General features: G+C 45.4%; 1 protein-coding gene across 2 annotated transcripts in view; it reads right to left on the reverse strand.

Moving 5' to 3' along the window:
* Positions 1–18,385, reverse strand: part of AATK (apoptosis associated tyrosine kinase) — a 407,310-nt gene extending 388,925 nt beyond the window's left edge. Inside the window, exon 1 of one of the 2 annotated variants that reach the window (XM_069199741.1) lies at positions 17,929–18,385. In XM_069199741.1, coding sequence (XP_069055842.1) covers positions 17,929–18,016 — 88 coding nt within the window. In that variant the 5' untranslated portion in view covers positions 18,017–18,385. The remainder of the gene's footprint in view (positions 1–17,928) is intronic. The other variant, XM_069199742.1, reaches the window with a different exon arrangement.
* Between the last annotated feature and the right edge of the window lie 9,106 nt (positions 18,386–27,491).

Here is a 27,491-nt window from a genome sequence, read left to right on the forward strand (position 1 = left end):
GTCTCTCAAGGTCTTGTTTATATTTAGTTCTTTAGCAGCAGAGTTGTCAATCTTTTTTATCTTTTCACCAAAAACATTTTAAAAATTCTTTCAGGTTTCAGGAGTGCTGTAAATAGTGTTGGTATTGATGGTGCAGGTTTGGAGAGTTCGAAGAGCTTCACTAGTCAGTTTCTAGTATTGTTGAGATGTGAGGAACAAGGCTTTAGTATTACATAGTAGTTTCTTGTATGTGAGACTGTTAATTGCTCCCTTTTAAGATGTAAAGATGCCACTTCATCCAAGATGCTGTTCATCATCTAGTTGCAGTGCGAGGGCAGCTCCTATGCACTATGTGTGTTATTTGAGGGTGTGATGTTCCTCAGGCAAAGTGCAGACAATTTGGTCCAGCTGATTTGTTTCATGTCTCTTATCCATAGTTTTCAGACTGACCCTTTGGACCATTATGTACATGCAGTGAGGTGGAAAAGCATCGGGTGATAATCCGAATAGTTACTTAGTAGGATGGATTCTATGTTCAGTGATCCTTCTATGGAAGTGATAAGGTCCAGAATCATTGCGCAGTGGTCAGAGCAACCGCCTCAGGAGCTGGAGATCTGGGTTCAAGCCCCAGCGTCAGAGCAACGTCCTGTGATTCTGGGCAAATCTCTTAACCTCCCTGTACCCACGGACAGCGCCTTGAGACCTTCAAGGGTGATAAGCCAATGTTTTGCTTCACTAATGACCGAGCTGAAACACTGATGTACTGACAAAAATCTCTGGAATGTGCATCTTAGTATAAAGAAGACATTTATTATTTCACTATGCAAGGTTCCTAAAAGGAGATTAGCATGTTAAAAGCACGCGTTTAAAAATGGTCGCAGCAATGAAATAAAAGTATGTACAAATGATTCTCCACTGCAATATACACAGCAAATATATGTATCTATATTATAATGCAAAGCAAATAATGAATTAAACCGTATGCATCACCAAGAGGCAAGGGCAACACTCCTTCATCTCCCTCCTATCAGCATCAAATCGTCAGATCCCAGAATCGATCAAGGAGCAAGAGATCAATTATCCTCACAGGAAGGATGGCACACTCCAGTGTCCTGGATGTGCCTGAGACCTGCAAAAACTCTCTGTCCCCGGTCCATCTGGTCTTGGCCTCTTATACGTTGAACAAACAAGAGAGGAAGATTCTAGAAATTCCCTCTCCCTGCAGAAGTTTATTATTCAAAAATGCTGATAACTTTAGGCCTGCTTTGAAAATAACACGGGACGTTGCCACAATCCCAAAATGATCATCCAAAACAAGTCCGTTCCCTGCTGTCTGAGTACATTCTTATCAGCCTATACCCTTGGTGGGAAAAAATACACGAAAACAAGACAGAGCACATTGTACAATGTGGAAAATCACTTGCAGCTTTTAACATGGCAGTGTCTAATGCTAAGATAAAGTCAATAGGCAGAATGAAGCTGGTGGTCACTAATGTGACAGTGTAGTGCTCGGCTAAGTGCAACGTGGAGTCAGTGGTCAAAACTCACATATCATTACAGCAGCGCTATATAAAATCTACATCTCATTTCATTTCATCCCTTTCACAAGAGCATAGGCTTGCCACTGCTTATGAATGGCAAGAACGTTTTTCAGTATGCTTGTGTGTCACTATCCTTATTCCAGTGGAGGACCCCATGAAGATTTTGGAGCCCGAGAAACTAGACTGTGGAGATCTTCATCACCTGCTAGATTAAGTGCTGATTTTCTTCAGGTGGGTGAGAGGTGAGGGGAATTTTACTCACTGACCTCCCTCAGAGATGATTCCAATTACCAAGTATTTATAAGAGGTTATGTTATCTACATCGAAGCAGGAAGCAGGATAGTTTGAGGGAGCTTCGGTGGAAGACGGCAACTTGACATCCTGGACAGTCCTGCCGGTCAAGTCGCTTAATGGGGAAGGAGGTGGAGTCAGGTCTAAGATGTTTATCAAGCGAGTCGGGTGAGCAATGTTTCCCTAAGGAATAGAATGCCCAGCTTGTGTTAGATGATCATCTCTGCAGTGTAATCTGCACTTATTGCTGCTGATCTGCAATTATGGCACCTGCATTACAGGGTACCTCCGGGTAGTGGAAAAGGAGGAGTTTAATCAGGGGTACACAGGATCAAGATGATGCTTGCTGGGTTGTGACAAGGGACATTCTGGTCTGTCCTCCGTACATCTGAACTTTCAGTGAACTAGACACCGTATATTGTCTTCTGTGAGGACATGAAGGCCCTGCTGTACTACTGCAAAAGTGAGTCAATTTCCCCTACTGTGAGACTGTTGTGTGATCATTTGGGTTGTTGTAGGCAAAGAGATTCAGGATTGGGTGGAGGCTTTCTACACTGGGATGTAGGGCATAAGGTAGTCCAGCAGTGTGTGAAATTGGCATGCAAAGAGTCTTGCTTCATTCAGGAAGTTTGACACGGAGTTCACCACCTCCTTATCCTGTTTAACTTGTATTCAAGGTTGCATAAAAAGCGGTGTAGGAGCCTAATGGCCGCTGATATTGGACATGTGATATTCACTGGGTCTCCAGTTGTTAGCACCCTCTTTTGGTTCATCAGTGCTATTGAGAGTAGTGCTGAGGCCATTTGGGGTGTGGTGAAGAGACTGGGTGTTGATCTGATCACCACCTGCTGGGGGTACATGTATGTGGGTAGGAAGACTGTGTTCTAAGTTGTGTAATGATCGCCTAAGTGGTCATTGGTGTTCCGGTGGAGGGTTGGACAAAGGAAACAGGGTGAGGGATGTTGTTGGATGGGTTGGGGAGTAAAAGGCCTATGGCAGGTGTGTTCTGGGGGATGGGGTGTCGCAGTACGAAGGTCAAAGGCTCTGAATTCTGGTCTTTTCATGAGTGTTGTATTCTGGATCAGTGTTTGTGTGAGGGAGGGGATGGAGATGTTGCATAGGACTTGCTTGAATCCGAGTAAGCTGCATCCAAGATGAACCCTCGTCAGTGCGAGAATTGGAGGAAGTTCTTCCTGGTCTTGAAGGGCTGATTTCCATGGGGAACAGCGTTCTGGAGTTGTTGTGTGGATGTTTCCTGTGTAGGGCAAGAAATGTGAGACTCTGAGTGAGTCCAGCATGGGAGACCAGGAGTGGAGTGCTGTGGCCAGTGGTGGGGCAGTGACTAGTTTGGGTTCGTGGTAACTGGTTTACATGGGGTTTAGGGTGTGAACTGATGTGCCATTTTATAGGGCCATGGTGAGGCTGAGGTGTCTGGGCTAGATAAGGTGCATCAGATGTTGAGGGAGGAAAGACTTGGGTCCGGGTAAATGAGTGATATAAGCAGTGAGGTTCTGGGGACGTTTTGAGGTGAGGGAGCATGGGGAAGACTTATGGAGGCTGACCCTTAGGATCAGTGCTGAGGGCTGCTGAAGGGTCAGGGTCAGAGGAAAGAGGGGTTGGGAGGGATTCTTGAAATAATTTGGAGTGTACTAGGGCTCAAGTTGGGACGGGGGAGACTGTGGTGATTTCGGGGCTGGGTAGCCAGCCGAGGAGAAGAGGGACTTTGAGAGACTGGATGTTGGGCATCCGACAAGGGGAAGGAGGTGCGTTCATGAGAGGAGTAACTGCTGGCTCTATGGGTTTTGAGGGGCTTTGCAAAATGGTATTCTGCGCAGGATCTGGTTGCAAAGAGGGATGGGTCTGGGAACTACTGTCTGTCATCAAGGTCTTTAGCATGGAGAAGTGAAGCCGAAAAATATCCAGATTTGGGGATCTGTGAGGCCTTGTGCTGGGATCCTTAAAAACGGGTCACCTCTGGGGTTAGTTCTACTTGGATAGTGCTTATGAACTAGGCACTATCTTAGAGAAGAGCTGGTTGCTGGGGACGTTAGCTATGCGTGTGAGAGGGGTTCTCAGCTATACATCCTTAGTGAGGAGAAAAGACAGATGTTCTCTGTAGGGTTTACCTTCTAATCTTCTACGTGGAGGGTGGCCTAGGAGGGTTTCTCACCTAGTTCTGAATGAATGGCTAGAATAGGTGTTGTGTTAACCTTTAACTATCTTCAGTTTGGCTGTAAACAACAGCAGTCTGTGGACACAGAATGAGAAAATAAGAAACGTGTTTGTCTTAGGTCTTGTTATGAGTTGGCGATGCTATACAGCACAGGGTCTCCAACCCAGCTAGCAGTTCCCCTGCTCAGTCTGAGGGGACACCAACCCTTGCCAAGCGAATGAGATGACGTGTGGCATGCAGACTCATCATCGCGGCTCTGAGTTTCTCTTCCCAGGGCCCTCTCCATTTGGACCTCCTATTTTTCTGCTCCCACCATCCTCCAGGGCCTCAGCTCTGGGGTTCAGGGGTAGGGTTGCTACTTTGCCAGAGCTCACGCATCTCTTTCCCTTCCTGGGTTGCTCTGTCTCAGTCTGAACAGGGGCAGCAAACTGAGTGGTCTCCATGCCTGATCTCTCCCTCTCCTCTGACAGCCTGCCATCCTGGTCTGTCTGGCTCCTCAGTGTATCACCAAGGGCCAGGTGCCTTGCTGCCCGCAGGACTGAATCTGTTCTCCAGTGAGTCCTTGTCGCAGGTGGTCTCAGTTCAGTTACCTCATATGCAGGGCCAGGATGGGGAAACAGGCACAGTCATGTATGTCCCTTTCACCCGTGGGAACTCGTTTTCTCTAGATTTTCCCTATAAGCCTCTTGTAGTAGAGGTTTCTCACTTTTTCTCCTCCTTCCTGATAGTGAATGGCTGGGGTAAGTTTATAATTGTGAGTGATAGTGGTCTCAGGCCCAAGGAGCTCCTTACACAGCCCCTGCCACCCACCTTCTGTTGTTTGTTGGCATGCCCCAGCCCCTCACATTCACCCTGCATTTTCCATCTGCTTGCTCCCAACACATCTCGCCCACTCTACCTTTTCCCTGTGGTTGCCCCTCCCCTTCCACCCATTCCCCATTGTATGTGTGGTTATCCTCAACCTTTCCACCCACTGGCTGCCTGCTTGCCTCCAGCCCCACATGCCAACCCTCCACTGTATGCGTGCTTGTACAGCTCCTCACACCCACCATCTGTTGTCTGTCTGCTTGCCCCAACCCCTCCCACTCACCCGCCATTGTCCAGATACTTTACCCAGCCCTTCCCACCAATCCGTCATTGTGTTGCGCTCCCCATCCCATCTCGCCGGTTCTCACCCCCCACCTGCAACCATCCTGCCTGCTGTTGCACTGGGTGCCCAGGGCTTAAAAAAAAACAAAAAACGCTATGACACGGCCAGAGCTAAAACTCCTTAAAAAAAAATGCATTTGCGCTGGCTGCATCATAGCATTTTTTTTAAATTGGTTATGGCCATTCGGCACAGCAATTGCACTGCTGTACAGCATGGCTACAAAACATTGATAAAGTCAATAGCTTCCTTAGGTAAGACCTATTGGCTTTGCCAATGCTTGTTCTATTTGTTGCCTTTCTTCGACTGATAATCCACTATGTACAGAATCTTCACTTCTAAGGCTAATTTTATTGTTCAACACTCAGCAGAAAGGATAAATACATACGAACCGTAACCTTCAACAAACTATTCCCCCCATCATAGTGAACCTGGATGTATAGAAATATGTATATATGTATGTAACTAAGTAATGGTACTTCTATAGCATATCTTTGGCCGGGAAGCAGTGGCCCACTGACAGGAACAAGAGCTCAATGGTACGATGTAAGATCATTTACAAGGATGTTGTTAAGAAGTAAGATCCTATTGTAGAGAAATTTACTAGAGAAAAGCACCACATGTAGTGAATTGGTGTGGTGGACTTCCAAGCGTGTAAGTGTTGTTTAGATACTTTAGCTGATAAATATCAAGGCTTTTGAGGTTTTTAATATTATGTGAGGATTTCCAGTGTATTTCAAGTTTCTTGTGTGGATATGTATTCACTTTGTTTTATAAGATGCTACCACATTATGGTGGTTTCCAATGTAAAGCACTAATATCAACTCATCAGTATACCATTATGTTGGCATGTTGAAAACTACATATAGGATTTCATTCCAAAGAAGCACCCAAGGTGAGTGCAAACTGAGTACCTAGCAAATTTGAGGGTGTTGTCAAGCTATTGTTGACATGCACAGCCCCAATGGAATCCTATGGATGTTTAAGGGCATACTAACCTCTTTATGAATGTATAAAGCAAGCAACACCATTTATTGAACACACGTGGGCTTTTGTGAAGAGTCTAAATATATGTGTGATTGTTGGACAGACCGTAAATTACACAAAAGGGTTTGTTTTCATTTCAATATATCCATTTTGTTTTATAAAATACACATGTACCTTTGGTATGGGTGGATAATGACACGAGCCAAGCATACATCTGTTTGTTCTAAATAGGATTAACATGAAGCATTAGGATGAAGTCAACAGTTAATAAAAAACGTTCAGATCTGATTATTCATAAGATGCTTCAAAGAAAGCACAAAGAATATAAATAAACTACTATTCTAATTTGGAACATAGTTCCAATGTTTGGATTCAATTTATTTCTATTGATGGCGTAATCTGCCTTCAGGAAATGTAGGGGTTGGCATCACCACATCCGCAAGGATTCTCAATAATGTTTATTTTGGCCTGCAAGAGAGCTTTTAGATTTAGAAGATTTGTTGGTGGTAGGCTAATGCAGCTTAGACACATCTTAGCACGTTCCTCCTCCAATAGAAGGAATAACAGTAACCCTGAAATGTAAGTAATGGAAACTGTTGATTTAGCAAGTATTCTTTTCATTGTGTTTAGAACCAAAAATATAAGTAATTCTTCAAGAAGGGTTCTCCGCCTTTATTTGAAAAAGTGCATGTTGAAAAGAAAAACACTTGTCAACGGGCAGACCTAAGTAGGAGATTTTAATTGTCCACCACACATACATGACCACAGCACCAGGAGGTGTTGGGGAGTGATTTTGCACAGGATATGTTTTAGCTACTTCCAAAACAAAACATGAAACACCAAAGTTTGCTCACAATTGTCATGAATGAATCTGATATTTTGCTTGAGAAAATGTAGACGGAAGGTATATTTCTTACATTCCATCAAAGATTATTCTCTGCCCTGAAGCATCACATTCCCAGATTAATTACATATTGATGGAATTAAATTTGAAGGTATCACATCTGCCTTGGAAGTAATAGGCTACATAGTGGCTAAGAGCAGGTTCCTGCAAGTTTATTGTTCCCCACATTGAAAGTAATATTTTGTTCAGTTTATCCTTGTTCGAAATATGGGCAGAACGGACATATAACAGACCAATGATACACTGGGACAAGACCAAAGATGCACATGACAACAGTTTCGCATAAATTTAGTGGAGACAGAAAAAGCATATAAGGAGATTCCAATGTATAGGAGAACTTGACATGCTGCTGAACTAAGTGGGTGGGGAGCTTTCTCAGCCCGCTAGAAATACAACAAGAAAGAACAGAACGTGAGGTATGATATGAATGTAGAATTGCTAAAAGAGATTTGCTAATTATTGCTAAAACCAACGCTTTATCTAAGGCATCCTGATTTATCCCAAAAACATATGGAATATCTGTGCTTACTTAAGGAAAATAGTGATGTTTATAGTAGGGGGCAATAAAATGTACCACAAAAAGCATGTATGTGATGCAAAATGACAGATTTTTGGAGCATCGCCTCATCTAGGATCCTTGGTGACCAGACTGTACCAGCACGTCAAGTCACTCAGTGTGTGGTTTTTGCACCAATTGCTCAATTATAATGGGACCCTGGAAGTGTGGAAAAACTGACTTCCTTTTTGACATTTTACCAGTAGTCTGTCAATAGTTCAATGTTATTGACACTCTCCATAGAGATAAGGATAAGGAATCGAGCCTGAATAACAACAATATGGAACTATGGCTGCTCCTGTGACGTTTTTATTTAATTACATACTAAAGGTTTACCGTTTTCCTAAATCATCGCGAAAATCATTAATTGCACCTATACTTAAAAAGGGAAACAAAATATGTCCAAAAATGTATATATCTTTCAGATAAGATTAGGAACCCTCTTCGGGAAAATGTTATACGATAAGCTTATAGCCTTTCAGGAATCTACATTGGGAACTCACAAATATTCAAGCAGGTCTAGACATGGGGCCAGACCAACAGAGCAGTGTCTGCGGTGGAACTTATCTATAATAAAATATTCTCTGCTAAAAAATGTCAGGTTATTTCTTGCATTTTTGCTTCTCAAGGTGGCCTTCGATAATAAGGGTCGATCCAGGCTTTGAAAGACTTAAAAGTATAAATTGCACTTTTTGAGGCCATTTTATTATTAAATAGCAACAGTGCAGTTGTACGATTTGGGAAACACACCCAGCGTTTTGCTATAAACAAAGGGGCTAGTCGGGGATGTATTTGAGCACTGTTTTATTTAATATCTTAATAGATGAACTGTCTGCCTTATTGTTGGGAGTCTCCATGGATGCTCAGATTTAATCGGGAGGTTAATGTGACGTTTAGTTTATAGGCGCAATGCAATCCTCATTTTCTGCAAAGAGAATGGTATCCGTAATATCTTAGATAGCTTTGAGTATTACCGTGGAAGAAAAATCAAGACGCTGGTAGTTGTAAACCATATATACAACGAGAAAAATGCTTAAAACTGAGGGTGCTTGTTTCCGAGTTCAATTATTTAGGGCTCAGATTCAATAATCGTTGCAATCACTGTGCCAGGGCGGATACGGGTAAAGAGATTTTGCATATTTTCTTGCATATTATTACTTTGTGCAACTTTAAGATGGCGCAGGTCCACTTTCAGCTCCACGGAACGTGTATATTAAACAAAGAAAACATGTAGCGCTTTGTGTAGTGCTGAGCTATGGGGACTGGCAAACCTTAATTATTTACGAACTTCTGTAAATGAATATGTGAGGAAATCAACTAGTTTACCTAAACTGGTTTCACTGATATCGCTTATGAAAGAATTGGGTGTTGCAAACACAAAGTGTGGCAGCCATGAGGCTCCTGCTCTTTTGGATGAGTTTGAAGACAAAGCCCATAGTAACGTTTTCAAGATTGAGATTCAAAATGTCCCGAGGTGTGATGCTTTCCTAAATATGTGGCGTTGCTATATTTGATATGAGTACGTGAGGCAACTTTTCTTGTGCTAATTCTAAACTTCTCGGGTCGCCTCCGTTTCAAATTGTGGATATTATACATGAATGGTCTTTTATGTAGGAATAACTTGAGTTGTAGGATAAAAATTACTTTTTATTTATCTTCTTTATGGCATCAATATTTGTATACCTTTCAAAAGCTGACATCAGCACTTTCCTGATGCAGGCTTGCAGTAATTTAGACCAGTGGTTCCCAACCTTTTGACTTCCGTGGACCCCCAATTTATCATTACTGGAACCTGGGAACCTCTACTGAATCATTATTGGAATCCGTTTTCCCCACCACCCCCACTGAGTCATTACTGGAAGCCGAGGACCCAGGTCAGTGGCGTAACAAAGTCCCCCGCAGACCCTGTGGTGGGAAGGAGGGCCTGAGCTCCCGGGGGCCACCTCAGCACAGTACCTTGGTCACAGAGCTCCTGAGTGAGGGGCCGGGGGCTCCCTCAAGTTTTGTTACGCCACTAACCCAGACCTAAACACTGTCAATGATTTGAACCACAAAACAATGCACAAAAATACAGAAATAAGCATTCCATCAAACACATACACAAATGATAACATGTTTTATTTAACTTGTAAACAAATAAAAAAAAAAAAAAAATAGGAAGGTTGGAGCTTTTCTAAATGCAGTTGAAGCCACACATCGCCCATCCTATATTCTGTTGCTGCACCTGCACTGCTCCCACCAATCAATCTGAGGATACTCATTCAATTTTTAGCCTCCAATTTAAAATTTCTTGACATTTACAGTACATTTTAAGAATGTTCAATTATACATTTAGCCAAGGTATTTACATACACTTTATTAACCTGTTAATATACATTTTCTAAGCAGTCATGGGCCTCTTGAGGAGGCTTTGCAGGCTCCCATGGGTCCCCGCACCACAGGTTAGGAACCAATGCTTTAGACAGTTTATTAGAGGTCCCTTGATTTAGACATAAGTGCTTTCTGTAGGAGCCTGCAGTTCTTCAAGCTGTTACTAAAGATCCCGTGGGCATAACTTGCAGGTTTTACAAAACGGCCATCTCAAAGCAGAGATACAGAGATGAAGACAGCTTAAGTTATGGTAGAGTAGGTATGGTAGGTAGATTCTTGTAGTTATGGTAGGTGCATATGAAACGAAGTTAAGCCAGGTAGATAAGGTATGTTAGGTATGGTACATAGGTGTAGGTAAGTAGGAATGGCATGTAGGTATGGTAAGTACAGTAGGAAGGTTTGTTAGACTAGTTATGGGAGGTTAGGTTAGAGTTAGGTATGCTAGGTAAGTTATGAGTGGCCGGTATTGAAGTACTGGTAGGTATAGTAAGTTAAGTATGGCAGATAGGTGTGTTAGGTATGTCTGGTAGATATGGTAGGTAGGTATGGTGGACTAGTAGACTTGACAAGTAAGTAGGCACATAGATTTTTTAAATATGGTAGGTAGGTATGATAGGTCAGTAAAGAAGATATGGCCGGTTAGTTATGGCTAGGGTAATTATGGTTGGTAGGCCTGTTAGGTTACATATGGTATGTTCTATATGATAGGTAAAATTTTGTAGGAATGATATATACATATGTATGGTAGTTATGATAAGTACATAGGGTATGTAAGGTTTGCTGTGTAGCTATGAGAGGTAAGTAGCTATAGTAAGGAAATAGGTATGGTATGTAGACTTGGTAGGTAGGTATGTTTGGTTAGGTATGCATGGTAAGTTTGGTATGATAGAGCAGGTAAAACAGGTCAAGTATGGTAGGTATAGTAGGTAAATATTGTAGGTTAGCAGGGAGGTATGGTAGATAAATAGCTTAGTATGGTAGGAATATGAGGTATGTAGGTATGATATGATAGTTCTGGTTATTATGCATGGTAAGTAGTTGGTGGTTTATTTATGGTTAGGTAAAGTAGTTTAAGTATTGCAAGACTGAAAAGTAAGTATGGCAGGCAGGTACATACTTGTGATGGGAACATGTATATGGAAGAAAGGTAGATAAAATAGCTTAGCTATGGCAGGTACGTACGGTAAACAGGGTAGGCTGGTATGGTGAGGAAGGTTCGGTATGGGCAGTAGATACAGTACATCAGTTTTACTGGGCAAAATACATTAGTTACGTTGGGTAAAGTAAGCTAAGTATGGTAGTAATGGTAGGTAGGTACCAGCTGAATGGTAGATAGATAGATATGCATGGTAGTTATGATAGGTGTGGTATGCTATGTGTGGTCTGTAGGTATGGCAGGTAAGTGCTATAGTAATTAAGTAGGCTTGGTACTGCATTCTATTCTATTTTTCAGAATTTATATAGTGCATGGCTACCCAATGCCTCCCAGCGCTGGAAATAACTCCTGCGATCAGTGTGGCATGCCTGATGTTGTAAACGACCCTTTTTTGCAGGGTTATCCCCACACTATTCGCTTCTGACCTCCTGTTTTTGATCCTGTGATGAATTTTGTTTTTGCTGGCTTTGGGCACTTTACCATTGCTGACCAGTGCTAAAGTGCAAGTGCTCCCTGTCTAAATTGTATTGGTGACTGGTTTATTCATGGTGGGCATATTTGATTTACTAGTAAATCCCTAGTACTGATTGTGCCACCCACATTAGTAGCCCCTTTAGCATGTCTTAGACCTGCCACTGCAGTGTCTGAGTGGGCAGTTTTAAACTGCCATGTCGACCTGGCAACTGCATCCACTTGCCAGGCCCAAACCTTCTCTTTTATTACCTGTAAGTTGCCCCTAAGGTAGGCCCAAGCCAGCCCCATGGGCAGAGTACAGTGTGTTTAAAAGGTATGACATATACTGGTTTGTTCTAGATGTCTTGATAGAGAAATACTACTAATTTATTTTTTTACTATTGCAAGACCTATCTCTTCCAGGGGTAACATGGGGATTGCCTTGAAATATATTTTAAGTGTAATTTCCTATTTGGAGCAGACAGAGATACGGAGTCGGGGGTCTCTGAACTCACGGTTTAAAAATACATCTTTTGGTGAAGTTGGTTTTTGAATGGTTAGTTTGAACATTTCATTTTTAGAAAGTATGCATTTTCTTGCTTAACCATTCTGTGCCTCTGCCTGTCTGTGGAATACACATCTGGGTCAGGATGACAGCTGAGCTGTTTGTGAATTCCCTCCAGACAGTCACACAAAGGGAGCTGAGGTGTGCCCTGCATTTCCTGATGTGTCTTCCTGTACTAGAGTGGTGGGAGGAGCCGACACTTGCACCTGAATAAGGCAGTGTCTGTCTTCATACAAAGGAGTCTCCTACCCCCTGGAGTATGTCTGGAGCCAGGGCTGGGAAAGGCAGGGTCTTGTACACTACAAAGTCTTCTCTTTTAAGTTTACCTCCTTCAAAGACAGGAATGGGTATAAGTACTGGGCCTCTGACACCACATAGTTAGAACACTTCTGGACTGAGGGCATTCTGCCAGTAGGAAGAGCTGGATGCTGTGGGAGGGACTACAAATCTGCCTGTTGCTTTGTTGTGTTGGCCTGCTGCTTGCTACTTCTGTCCTGGGAGTGAATGGACTGGTCTTTGCTTTCTACATCCTGCTGTCCAAGGTTATCCAAAGGCTCGAACTGAGCTTGCCTCCTGTTAAGAAGTCTCAGGGACATCAAAGACTTCATCTGCCAGTGCCTGGGCTCTTCTGCTGAGAGTCCTGACTTGCCAAGTTGTGACAACTCCAGACCCTGGGCCCTTGGAAGTGTAAGCTGGTGACCCGAAGGAGGGAATCCACGCAACGATGCGCCACAGCTGAAAAATCAACACATCACCTGTCTTGCAGCTGAGAGATTGACCCAGCGCCTGCAGAGTCGATGCAGCGCCTGTTTCACTGTGGCACCGTCATCACAGAACATCTGAATTTTCCATGCATCGTCCATGGGCATCAATTTCTCATTGACCCCACACCACAGTAAGGAACCGAGGCTGAACGTCCAGAAATCAATGCATCGTTTTTCCTGCAAGGAAAGAATTGATGCATCACCTCCCCTATGCAGTAAGGAACTGACGCATTTGTTTGCTTTTTCAGCACCTCATCTCCCCTGCGTCCCGCACCATCTTTGTATTAAACACATCCCAGGTACTTTGTGCTAAAAAGATACAACCATTGATTCCTATGGACTCAGACTCATTTAAACCTTTGAAAAGTGAAATATTTACTATGTATGTTGGATTTTTGTAATTTTGGTCTTCGTTTACACAGATAAATATTGCCTATTTTTCAAAACTGTTGGGGAGTACTTTCGTGGTGTTTTCACTGTGTTACTGTGTGTGTGTGTACAAATACTTTACACATTGCCTCTGAGATAAGCCTGACTGCTTGAGCCAAGCTACCAAGGAGGTGAGCAGTGGTTATCTTAGCTGTGTGGCTCTCTTACCCTGACCAGAGTGAGGGTCCCTACTTGGACAGGGTGCAAGCCATTGCCAACTAGAGAACCCATTTCTAATACCTGACTAGTGATTAGAATAGATATGTTTTCGGCTGTTTTCTAAAGCTGATTTCTGATCTGTCCAATCCTATGTGTGCAGGAAAGCATTTCACAATTTGGGCACTAGATATGTTAAGGAGCTCCCTCCACATCTTGCTTTGTTTACTCTTGGACCAGTAGTAAGTTGCAACCCTTAAAGCGTAAAGATCTTCTTGGCATATAAGGGGTTACCAGGTGTTGGATGAGCTGGATGACTTTTTGGTTCACAATGCGATGGATCAAATAGAAGTATTTGAACTGTATTATCTTCTGAATTGGCAGCCAGTGCAGGGCTGCCAATGCAGGTGATGCTAACGTACGCTTAGGGATTCTGTAAGGAGTAAGTGCTGCAGTGTTCTGGATTACCTGCAGTCGATTTGTCACATATTTGGGGCTGTCTAGGTAAAGGGAGTTCCCGTAATCCAGGAGCGAGTTAAGTAGTCCCTGTACTACTACTCTCCAGAGTGGAGCTGGGAGCCAGCTAAGTAGTTTTCTTCAAGTGCGGAGAAGTACAAAGCAGCAAGCAGCCAGATTCATGGCCCGAACTTCAATGGGTAGCCTATCGTCTAATCAGAATCCCAGGTTCTTGACTAAAGGGGAGGGTGTAGGAAGTGGTCCAAGAAAATCACACTAGTTGAGTTCTAACCAGCATGAAGGGTATATTTTGGAAGTGTGACAACTTATGTATGTTAGGTATGGTACGATAGCTGCTAGTTGTGAAAGGTTACGGATAATAAGTTGCTATGGAACATAAGGTAGGTTAGTTATGGTTAGATTAAGTATGGTAGATAAGGTATTGTAGATATGGTAGGCAGGTATGTATGATAGGTTAGGTACGGTAAGATAGGTATGGTATGGTTGGTGAGGCATGGTAGGACATAACAACATTTTGCCTGGTAGGTAAATGTTTGTTCTAGACGTCTTGCTTACAAATCAAGGCACTGTTATTCAGAAGCAAATGTATGTAATGCTGTACGCTTGACAAAGGGACAATATTTTGTTCTATCATTAAGAAAGAATATGTGCTTACATATCTTTATTTTGTAAACACAAAAACTGTAAATTCAATAACGTTATCATGACAGCAAAGTTAAACAATGCTCAAGGAGGAAGAGTGGCTAGCACATTGGTCTTATGTTATGATGGGGTTAAGCTTCGAAACAGCAAGCAGTAATGTCATAAATCAGCAATTAAAATGGTTGGGCGCACATTTCTGCCAACAACCCACACAGTCCATCCGCAACAGTGGGGATGTGCATTCGTGCACACGGCCTTATCTGTGATTCTGCACGGTCTCCAGGTGTGCATTTCTACACGCTACTTCTCTTGACCTCCTGCATTTACTGTGGTAAAACATTCCTGTACACAACCCCTGAAGTGTTGCTGCATGCCGTGGAGGTATTGTTATTCTGTACGTTCTGAGGGTATAAATTCATAAATATAAGTATTGCTCTCCAGCAGGACTGGGATGCATCTCTTTGGTCTGCTCGACCTTCGATCGATAGGGTGCTCACCTGCTCACCACTTTCCTAGCCTCCTGTGTGCTGTGGGAGGCCGATGGGGCGACCATACTTGCACACACCTTTTACAGGCTTGCATGCACCAGGGACCTACGGGTGTATATTTACGAACACACACCCCTCCGTCGCATGTATCGGCTGGGGATGCCAATTCTTTCCCGTGTCGTCTGTGCCCCTAAGGGCACTGGGGAATGCAAAAGGTCGCACTCTGCCAATGCCGTCCAGCATTCACCGGTGAAACGTACATTCTGACCTGACACAGCCCAGCGACCGCTTACACAGTTTGGGGTGCACATTACTACTTGCAGTCTCTGATGTCCATCTATGTTCAACAGGCTACTATACATAGACTGCTATGTGGAATTCTCAGGGCGCTGCACTTTCTAGCAAAGGACCTAGGCTATCCTCCTGTAATCAACAGGAGAAACACATTCCAAATACAGAACTTATTAGCACATGCATGCATGCTTCCGGTTCCAGTTCATGGACAGTGTATTCTTTGACCCTCGTTCCTCTGGCGTGCACAATACTGCGTAAAGTCCGTCCATGCAAGCTGCCCTTAGATTCGTGGAGACCTGCGGCAATCTTGCACTTGTCCTCCTGCAAATACTGTGAACGCGCGGTAGCACGCGAGTGATGCTCCTTCTGCACAGGGAGATATGCGTGGTCTGCGAGTCCTGTACACATCCTATACCTGTCACTCTCAGCACGTACTAACGGTGCTTATTCCAACACAGACCTCGCTGTGCACTGCCATCTTCGGCGGTGACGCACATTCTTCCACACCTCATCTCCTGCGTTGGGAGGGGCGCAGTTCATGTACATAGCAGCTGCTGCTCCCCGCACGTGGCGATGTACATCCTGTCCGCAGCCCTCGCTATTCTCTACGATGCTCAAGTTCCATTTTCCCATTGCATAAAGCTAACCTCTGCACTCACCAGAGGCGTACAATCTCTGCAGTCTTATCCAGCATAAAGAGGGAATGTACACACTGTACATGCATGCTTTGAGGTAAACACGCTGCTGCACGCCCCGGAGGATAGTGGGGAAAAGATCGTTGCGCATTCGTGCACACAGCCTCCGATGTCCTTTCGCACCAAGGGACGCACATTCAAAACCTCTGCTGCTTTTTTACACTTGGGCTATACATTCAGGACCCATAGCCCCTGCTGTCCTCAAGTTTTCATATGCTGCAGGCTCGTCTAGGCACATCACTGGCAATCTCCAGGCGGTGGAGTGGACATGACAGCTCAGGAGGCCCGCCAATCACCCTACCCCCATGTACATTAAAGGAGGCAATGAAGACACAACATAGTGCCCCCTCCCGCTAAGGGAAAACACGAAGACGGGTGGGCATGCACAATGCCCTCGCTTCAGGTGCAAGTACTTCGTAGAGGAATACGTATCGTCTTTAATAAACTCTCATGATATAAAGGGCACCGCGAGCTAAGGACTGAGGAGAGGTATCAAGACGTACGCGCAAAATCCAGTTGTGTATCACCCCCGTGCAAAACCATTTGACAATACACATTGCCCTGGTACGTCAGTCAAAACCAGAAGAGAAAAGCCAGCATGATACTCTACCGCCGCGCGTTAATTGCAAGTTCAAGACAAGGTTGGGATACAAACATCACCCTCGTTAGAAAGCTCCCAAATAATAAGAAGTAGCGATGACAACGCATTCTAAGTAGCGATGACAACGCATGCACCCCCTCCAACCCCAACCCCCGCAGCAAAGTCGGGGTATAGTAGGAGGGAACAAATTCCCCCGACACCCCATTCTCCTCAAATGGCAAGAGAGGGAGAGGAGAATACACACTCCTCGGTCAAATCAGGACATTTTTTGATGGCAGTTTTCTTCGTCAGCAAAATTAGGATAAGGGAAGATGCATTCTCCCTCCTAGAAACCACAGAACAGGTTACAATAAGTATACCTCACTACCTCTTCCCCACCACCCGCAACAGCAAAATTATGAGGATTCCCTGCACACCAACACACGTTGTTCGTATTAAACTACGATAATGTCAAATGCGGGTCGGTCATACATATGCCCACCCAATGAAAACGCAGGAACGATGTTCATCCATTACACCACGAACCCCACGACTACATCTATGAGTCGGGTATAGGGAAACATGCCACCTCTAAGATGCCGGCTCCAAACCCTTGCCAAAATCAGAACAGACATAGCACATAGCCCTCCCCCAAAACTCCCCCTTCCCTTCATCCGCTGTCACCGGCGAGCCCTACGACTACATCTATGAGCGGGGTATAGGGTAACATGCCACCTCTAAGATGCCGACTCCAAAACAAACACCCCTTGCCAAAATCAGCACTGACGCAGAACACAGCCCTCCCCCAAAACTCCCCCTTCCCTTCATCCGCTGTCACCGGCGCAAATGCATCACACAAGGGAAGGTACATCACCGACCTCACCACCATCTCCAGGGCAGACGAATAATGGTACCCAGACAACCCAACTCTACATCAGCATTAAGGGGCAAACAAGATTTGCAATAAGGTTTGAGAAGATGTTGCTTCTAAAGAGGTCAGAGACCCCACTCCATTTTTTAAAAATAGTGGCCCAAATACCAGCCTCTACCGACAGTACTGCTACAGAACACACAATGATTGAACGAGTGGTCAGGTGGGAGCCAGGATATATATATATATGTATATATATATATATATATACATAGTATCAGCGCAGGAAGGCAGCAGCAAAGAGCCCTCCGCATGCTCAGGGCCTCGGCACCCCTATTCCCCTAGGGCATGTCGCGCGCACACACATACACACACACACACACACACACACACACATTTAGGACACTTACCAGGATCAAAGTGGGAGCTGAAGGCAAAGCTGGGGTTGAACAGGGAGGAAGACATGGCAAAGGCAAGGAGATCTGCAGCAAGTCCCATTGCAAAGCACGAGAGAGAAGCAGGGCCGAAATAATATATTAAAAAATATAGAATTGGGCGGAAAAAATATGGTAATCAAAATGGCATAATCAGCAAAACCTGGTATCCTCTGAGTCTGCATGCCTTCCCTCAATTGGGCAACAAATAGTTTTTTCGTGCTGCTGCAGGTGCTGTACTCCTTGCTGTCTTCCCATGGTTCTAAAAGCTGCAGCAGCCCCCGCACCGCGCCCAGGAGGCAGGGAACAGGCAACACTCGCGTGGCAGCCAGTGCACTGGGGTCTGCAGCAGCCCCAGCTGCAGCACTACTGCTGCAAGGCTGCCAAGGCTGGGGCAGCATCCAGTGCCAAGGAAACCGAGGGTGGACTAGCCGGCAGCAGAGGGCGGGGCCACTGAAAAGGAATGTAAGCAGACCAGAGGCTACAGACACTAAAATAGGACTACAACTTTTTAACGCAGGGTAAGAGCCTGCCATGATGAAGTGTGATTTTTTTGCCATTCGCGGAGGTCAACCGATGCTGAGCTGGTTTGGTTCGTCTATATTGCATAGAGCTTCTGCTTATTTAAAAAATACAACAATACATCAATTTAGCTCAGCATCATACGGTTGTAATGATGTACGTTTGGCACACCTCTGAAGTGATTCATCTGTAATCAATGAGCTTACTTTGGGCTAAGAAAATAGTGTTGTCACGTGAACCTATTACATCCGAATGGACAACAACCTAGAGTTTTCAAGTTTCTTATGCACACGAGTGAGTAGTTCATTCTGGGATTTGTGCTTCGAATTCTTATAACATGTCAACAGGACTTAAAACCCAGAATGCAAAGAAAATACCTGGTCTGAATGGGCTACTCACTTAAGACCTGGAAGGCTTGAGAGCTCTACAGTAATTTCACCTCTGCGCGAAAGATCGCAGACCACACTTAGCTAAGATGTGTGAAAAGGCTGCTTTAATGAGGCAGGCACTGTGCGCATTACAAACAATGATATATGCCAACAGACCCAATTCAGGTGGGAGACTCTGGATTTTTGAAGTGAAAAATGACTTTATTTTTGGTGTCTCCTTCCTAAAAAGGGGTCTGCTTCAGTGTAAGCCGAACTCCACTGGACCGAACATCACCGAACTCCACTGGACCGACCATCACTGCATCCATTTCTCCTTCCAGAAGGCAGTCACTCACCACCTCACCACTCAACCCCCCCACCGCTATTGGAACAGAATCTCAACAGAACAGCTGATCTCCACCCTTGCCCAAGCACCTCCTCCTAGGACCCGGGAGCCCAACACAGCCGCCACCAACCTGCATCAATGGATAGACGACTGCGCCAACACCCTCGCGCCACTCAAACAACCCTCGGACATCCACCACAGATCCAAGGCCAGCTGGTTCACCCCCGACCTACAGGCCTCCAAACGGGAATGCCGTAGAATGGAGAAGACCTGGCGCCTTGTACCTACCGAATCCAACCACATCACCCTCAAGACTGCCATCCGCAAACATCACCAGCTGATCCGCACCACCAAAAGAACCTACTACAAAAGCCGCATAGACACCAACGCTCACAACAACAGAGAGCTCTTCGGCATCATCAAAGAACTCTCCAACCCCAGGCCCTGCTTCTACGAACCCCCGCCATCATAGGAGCCCTGCAACTCCCTTGCCACTTACTTCCGTCGAAAGATCGAAGACATCCACAACAGCTTCAAACCCCAGACCCACCTGCCAACCACAGACAGCCACAAACCCAACGCACCAAGCAACATCTACCCTCTATGCGCCTGGACCCACGTCAACAATGAAGACACCATGAACACCATGGCCTCCATCCACTCTGGCTCCCCCTCGGACCTCCCCACACCAAATCTTCAACAAAGCCAGCGACATCATCGCCCCCCACTTCCGCGCCATCATCAACAGCTCCTTAGAGACAGCCACCTTCCTCGGAGAGCTGGAAACACGCCGATGTCAACGCCCTGTTGAAGAAGCCCAAGGCGGACCCAGATGACCCCAAAAACTACCGGCCCATCTCCCTCCTCCCCTTCCTAGTGAAGGTCATTGAGAAAATCGTGAACAGCCAACTATCCCGCTTCCTGGAAGACAGCAAAGAGCTTGATACCTCCCAATCCGGATTTCGCAAGAACCATAGCACTGAGACCGCACTCATTGCTGCTACAGATGACATCAGGACCCATGCTCGACGAAGGCAAAACCAAAGCGCTCATCCTCCTGGACCTCTCTGCAGCCTTTGACACCGTTTGTCACCACACCCTTCGAACACGCCTCCACAATGCCAGGATCCGCGGCAAGGACCTCGACTGGATCTCTTCATTCCTCTCCGGCAGAACCCAGAGAGTCTGCCTTCCGCCTTACCTGTCCGAATCCTCCAAAACCATCTGTGGCGTCCCCCAGGGATCCTCCCTCAGCCCAAAACTTTTCAACGTTTACATGGCTCCTCTCGCCAACATCGCACGATCTCACCACATCAACATAGTATCCTACGCAGACGACACCCAGCTGATCATCTCCCTCATGAAAGCCCCTACAACTGCAAGAAACAGCCTCCACAATGGACTTCACGCCATCGCCAACTGGATGGAATCAAGCCACCTCAAGTTAAACACAGACAAAACAGAGATCTTCATCTTCGGCAGCAACCCCTCTGCTTGGAACAACTTCTGGTGGCCTACCTCCCTAGGAGCTGCACCCACACCCACCACCTAAGTACGAAACCTGGGAATCATCTTGGACTCAGCATGACTCAGCAGGTCAACGCAGTCTCCTCTACCTGCTACAACACCCTTCACATGCCCTGCAAGATTTTCAAGTGGATTCCCGTCGAAACCAGAAAGACAGTCACTCACGCCCTGGTCAGCAGCCGACTGGACTACGGCAACGCACTCTATGCAGGAACTATGGCCAAACTACAAACAAAAATGCAACGTATCCAAAACGCCTCTGCCCGACTCATCCTCGACGTCCCATGCTGCGACCACATCTCTGCCCACCTCAGAGACCTACACTGGCTACCCGTATCGAAGAGGATTACCTTCAAACTACTCACCCACGCACACAAAGCCCTCCACAACACAGGTCCGGCCTACCTCAATGACAGACTCACCTTCCACACTCCCGTCCGCCAGCTCTGCTCCGCTAGCCTCGCCCTCGCCTCCGTCCCCCGCATTCGCCACACCACCGCCGGAGGAAGATCCTTCTCTCACCTCGCCGCCAAGACCTGGAACTCCCTACCGCTCCACCTATGCCAGACCCAGGACCTCCTGACTTTCACAAAACGCCTCAAGACATGGCTATCGACCAGTAGCTCCCCCGCCCCCCCAGCGCCATGAGACCCTGACGGGTGAGTAGCACACTTTATAAATTACGTGATTGATAGAGAAAATACATTCCCTCAACCTTTTTTTTCAAAATCTCCCTTTGACCTGTTTGAAAATATCAGCATAGCCCAGCCAAGTTTCCCAGATCCATGCGTGATGTGTTGCTCCGGTATGGGTTTTTTCTTTGAATTCTGGGACTCATAGGCTTGCTTATTGCATTATAAAACAGGACTACAAGTACCCCAATGCAAAAAGAAAAAAAAAAAAAAAAAACTGAACTGGAGCAGTACATCATTCATGGATCCGAGAAACTTGTCAGCTATGATAGCATGTATGAAACGGTCAGCTTGGGTGCTTAGCCTAAGATTGGGGGTGGGGCTTCAAATTTCCCAACAATTATGCTGGGGCACAATGTCAAAATACATTATACAACTGTAGGAGGCTGGCCTGGCTTGTAGTGGGTACCAGAGGTACTTACACCTTGTGCCAGGTCCAGTTATCCCTTATTAGTGTAGAAGAGGTGTTTCTAGCAGCCTAGGCTGATAGAAGGTAGCTATAGCAGAGCAGCTTAGGCTGAACTAGGAGACATGTAAAGCTCCTACTATACCACTGGTGTCATATGCACAATATCATAAGAAAACACAATACACAGATATACTAAAAATAAAGGTACTTTATTTTTATGACAATATAGCAAAAGTATCTCAGTGAGTACCCTCAGTATGAGGATGCCAAATATACACAAGATATATGTACACAATACCAAAAATATGCAGTAATAGCAAAAGGAAGTAATGCAAGCAGTGTAAAGTTACAATAGATTGCAATAGGAGCACATAGGTATAGGGGCAACACAAACCATATACTCCAAAAGTAGAATGCGAACCACAAATGGACCCCAAACCCAAACCCATGTGAGCTTGCAGAGGGTCGCTGGGACTGTAAGAAAACAGTGAGGGTTAGAAAAATAGCCCACCCCAACACCCTGTAAGGTAGGTGTAAAGTGCACCTACAACCCCCAGAGAGCACAGAAGTCGTGATAGGGGGATTCTGCAAGGAACACCAACACCAGCAATGCAACAACAGTGGATTTCCGGACCTGAGTACCTGTAAGATAAGGGGACCAAGTCCAAGAGTCGCGACAGTGTCGAGAGTGGGCAGGAGCCCAGGAAATGCCAGCTGAGGGTGCAAGGAAGCTGCCACCGGATGGAAGAAGCTTGGTGTTTTGCAAGAACAAAGAGGACTAGGAACTTCCCCTTTGGAGGATGGATGTCCCACGTCGTGAAAAAGCTTGCAGAGGTGTTCCCACGCAGAAAGACCGCAAACAAGCCTTGCTAGCTGCAAGGGTCGCAGTTAGGGTTTTTGGATGCTGCTGTGGCCCAGGAGGGACCAGGATGTCGCCACTTGGATGAGGAGACAGAGGGGGCACCCAGCAAGTCAGGGAGCCCTCACAGAAGCAGGCAGCACCTGCAGAAGTACTGGAATAGGCACTTAGAAGAGGAGTGAACTGGAGTCCACCCAAAGTCAGAAAAGGGAGTCCCACAACGCCGGAGGACAACTCAGAAGGTTGTGCACTGCAGGTTAGAGTGTCAGGGACCCAGGCTTGGCTGTGCATGAAGGAAATCCTGGAAGAGTGCACAGGAGCCGGAGCAGCTGCAAATTACGCGGTACCCAGCAATGCAGTCTAGCGTGGGAAGGCAAGGACTTACCTCCACCAAACTTGGACTGAAGAGTCACTGGACTGTGGGAGTCACTTGGACGGAGTTGCTGAGTTCCAGGGACCACGCTTGTTGTGCTGAGAGGGGACCCAGAGGACCGGTGATGCAGTCTTTTGTTGCCTGCGGTTGCAGGGGGAAGATCCGTCGACCCACGGGAGATTTCTTCAGAGCTCCTGGTGCAAGAAGGAGGCAGGCTACCCCAGAGCATGCACCACCAGGAAACAGTCGAGAAAGCCGGCAGGATGAAGCAATAGAAGGTTGCTAGTAGTCGTCTTGCTACTTTGTTGCGGTTTTGCAGGCGTCCTGAGCAGTCAGCGGTCGATCCTTTGGCAGAAGGTGAAGAGGGAGATGCAGAGGAACTCTGGTGAACTCTTGCATTCGGTATCTGAAGAATTCCCCAAAGCAGAGACCCTAAATAGCCAGAAAAGGAGGTTTGGCTACCTAGGAAGGAGGATTGGCTACCAAGAGAGGTAAGAGCCTATCAGAAGGAGTCTCTGACGTCACCTGCTGGCACTGGCCACTCAGAGCAGTCCAGTGTGCCAGCAACACCTCTGTTTCCAAGATGGCAGAGGTCTGGGGCACACTGGAGGAGCTCTGGGCACCTCCCCTAGGAGGTGCAGGTCAGGGGAGTGGTCACTCCCCTTTCCTTTGTCCAGTTTCACACCAGAGCAGGGCTGGAGGATCCCTGAACCGGTGTGGACTGGCTTATGCAGAGATGGGCAGCATCTGTGCCCATCAAAGCATTTCCAGAGGCTGGGGGAGGCTACTCCTCCCCATCCTTCACACCTATTTCGAAAGGGAGAGGGTGTCACACCCTCTCTCAGAGGAAATCCTTTGTTCTGCCTTCCTGGGCCAGGGCTGCCTGGACCCCAGGGGGGCAGAAACCTGTCTGAGGGGTTGGCAGCAGCAGCAGCTGCAGTGCAAACCCTGAAAAGGCAGTTTGGCAGTACCCAGGTTCTGTGCTAGAGACCCGGGGGATCATGGAATTGTCTCCCCAAGGGTGACAATTCCATGATCTTAGACATGTTACATGGCCATGTTCAGAGTTACCATTGTGACGCTATACATAGGTAGTGACCTATGTTTAGTGCACACGTGTAATGGTGTCCCCGCACTCACAAAGTCCGGGGAATTTGCACTGAACGATGTGGGGGTACCTTGGCTAGTGCCAGGGTGCCCACACACTAAGTAACTTTGCACCCAGCCTTCACCAGGTGAAGGTTAGACATATAGGTGACTTATAAGTTACTTAAGTGCAGTGGTAAATGGCTGTGGAGTAACGTGGACGTTATTTCACTCAGGCTCCACTGGCAGGCCTGTGTAAGAATTGTCAGATCTCTGTATGGGTGGCAAAAGAAATGCTGCAGCCCATAGGGATCTCCTGGAACCCCAATACCCTGGGTACCTCAGTACCATATTCTAGGGAATTATATGGGTGTACCAGTATGACAATGTGAATTGGTGAAATTGGTCACTAGCTTGTTAGTGACAATTTGGAAAGCAGAGAGAGCATAACCACTGAGGTTCTGGTTAGCAAAGCCTCAGTGAGACAGTTAGGCATCACACAGGGAACACATACATATAGACCACAAACTTATGAGCACTGGGGTCCTGGCTAGCAGGGTCCCAGTGACACATAACAAACACACTGACAACATAGGGGTTTCACTATGAGCACTGGGCCCTGGCTAGCAGGACCCCAGTGAGACAGTGAAAACACCCTGACATATACTCACAAACAGGCCAAAAGTGGGTGTAACAAGGCTAGAAAGAGGCTACTTTCTCACAACGATAAGCAGAGTGCATGAGAGTGACAAAAGGGGGAGGGGAAAGGGAGACGAATGCGGAATAGGAACAGCAGGGGTGCTAAGCAAAGAAAACACAATAATTTGTAAAATAGCCAAAATGTTTGAAGACTTTTAAAGCAGAGAGGGAGAGTGTGTGTTTTTCTCTGTGTTTATGTAACAATTTCTTGTGAAATCTGACCGGCACCGCACCATACCAGACTGAAAGCATCTGTATCCAACTATTTTCCAGAAAATACATTTATTAAGGGGGTGTAACACCTGAGACACCCTCCGGAAGCTACGCCCCTGCTTACACACTAAATGAGATCTCACTATACAGCAGACTAAACCACAGCTTTGTGTGCCTGCATCCCAAAACCTCCCCAGCTCAACTGCATTTGACCACACATTGCCCAGCATCTTGAACTTTTATTGAACTTCTGAGTGCACTAAACCTTCATCTTCATGGCAACTGAAATGTCAACTTTCCCCATCCCACTTCTCTCCCTCCAAGCTGGTTTGCACACTTCAAAATGCAACAAAACTCTTTTAAACCATAAAACATCCTGCAAAATCACAAAACAGAAAAAACCCTTGTAAGGAATTTTTCTACCCCCACAATCCTCCCCTATTTTCCTGACCACATCTTTGTCCCTAAACAATCTGCGTCAAGAATAACAAGCATTTGCAATGCAATAGGTCTCTCATTTACTTGAGTTAGAGCTATTGGCATTGTAAATTCATAACTGGACTTTTCTTGCCACATAAATTGGTCAACCCTGCCTCATAATTTCATCTTTTCCTACCATATAATTCCAGTGGCCTAGCATATAACTAAAGCACTTCCATTTACCTTCTTCCTCTATCTCCAACAAAAAATTAAAATGTTGCTATTTAGCAGCGTTTAATTGGGCAGAGCTTAATTGAAGCACGCTAACCTGTTTACTGAAGGCAAACATGTGCTTACAAAATACACAATTTCCACTTGAACACTACAATCAACCCACGGAACACATTGGCCACACGTAAAATAAATATGATTTTTTGAAAGCTAATGCCTGCATATTAATACAATTGTGCCTTTTAATATTTATGTTTACGTATTGCTTTAATGGTTTGTGCCATGTGGTGTTAGGCTGCAATTTACAATGTTTAGGGGCGATTCACTCAGCTTCTGATAACTTTGCTGCTGTCTACAGAGCAATCCAGCCAGCCAGTCTCTTACACTCTTTCATATGGCTGATGCTGTCCTTTCAGGAACACATGCTAATGTTTCTGCTCTGGCAGTTTTTTATGTTAATTTGCTGTATTTCACAGTGTTTATGAGTAAAGAGTAATTCACATCCTTGTGTTAATTTTTTTTTTCTACAACATGATAACATCTTGCTGTTTAAACCTCCAGCCTGGCAGCTTCTTTATAGTTTGGAGCAGAAGCACATTTTCACATGTTGGAGTTTGCATTCCTAATAAATGATTCTTGTTTTTTGTCCACAGTAAATGTGCAAGACAGAAAAATAACTGATTGCCCTTTAACAAAAATCGTTTGTGCCCTGCATCTTAACACACCAGCTCAAATGAGGCACTGCAAACGTAAAAGATATTTTAATTTAGTAGACTGGCCTGCACGCAGGAGAGCTTCTTGCAGGTAGCTGGAGAGCTACAGTAGCACACAAGGTACGCATTGTGAAGAATGACAGTGTGACTACTTCGTAAAACATCAACAAAAAAGGTACAATATTTGCGTGCTCCCTTTCTATATTTGAGAACTGGTAAAATTAAATAAACATACATTTGGTCCTGGATGAATAGACTATAAGGCAGACTTTGTGATACTTGGAGACAAAATGCAGAGTTGTTTCCCTTAGTCATTCAGTAACTGACTATAACCGTCACTCCATTAGTGGGAATGATAGGAACTTGAGACATCCTGACGAATTCTGTGCGCTATGAAAAACAAGTTATCACAACTCGCATCACTCGCTAAAGCTAGTATTTTACTTACAGAGACCTTCTTATTAATATTTTTCAATTATAACGAAGTCATGTTTTATATTATGATTGCCACTGTTCTTTTTTGTTTGAAGATGTACTAAATAACTTCTTAAAGGTTTAATCCTTTGAGTAAATGAAGAAATGCTGAGTAAATATTACCACTTCGCATTTCATTTATCATTCATTTATCAAACATTTCTTATTATAACTTAATTTAGATCCAGACAGCTGGATGTGTATATTATTGCCTTTTCCTACCTGCTTGCTGCCTAAGCTTCACCTCCTTTCACAATTCCCTTCTGTACCCCTCAGTTTCGACTAAACTTTAGTGCCCTTCTCGTTTTAAAAAACGCTGGTCCTCCTCCCCAGCCGCCTCACCTACCCAATACATTTTTAGCCATAAAAACCAGTCACGAACAGCGCACTAGGGCAACTCTGGATTACGTTTAAGAACAAAGTTGAGATCTGGATAAACGGCGTGAGAAAGAGGAGGAGTTCCACATTTCAAATTCATTATTTTTTTTATCTGATTAGCAATGTGAAACACGGAAAGAAGGGGGGGGGAGACTGCCACTAACACTAGTAGGGGCAGAGCTAGGAATAATAAACAGCAGCCGGGTGTAGAGAGCCATCCGCCCTCTCC

Source organism: Pleurodeles waltl, chromosome 7 (assembly GCF_031143425.1).
Source record: "Pleurodeles waltl isolate 20211129_DDA chromosome 7, aPleWal1.hap1.20221129, whole genome shotgun sequence".
Taxonomy (NCBI): Eukaryota; Metazoa; Chordata; class Amphibia; order Caudata; family Salamandridae; genus Pleurodeles; species Pleurodeles waltl.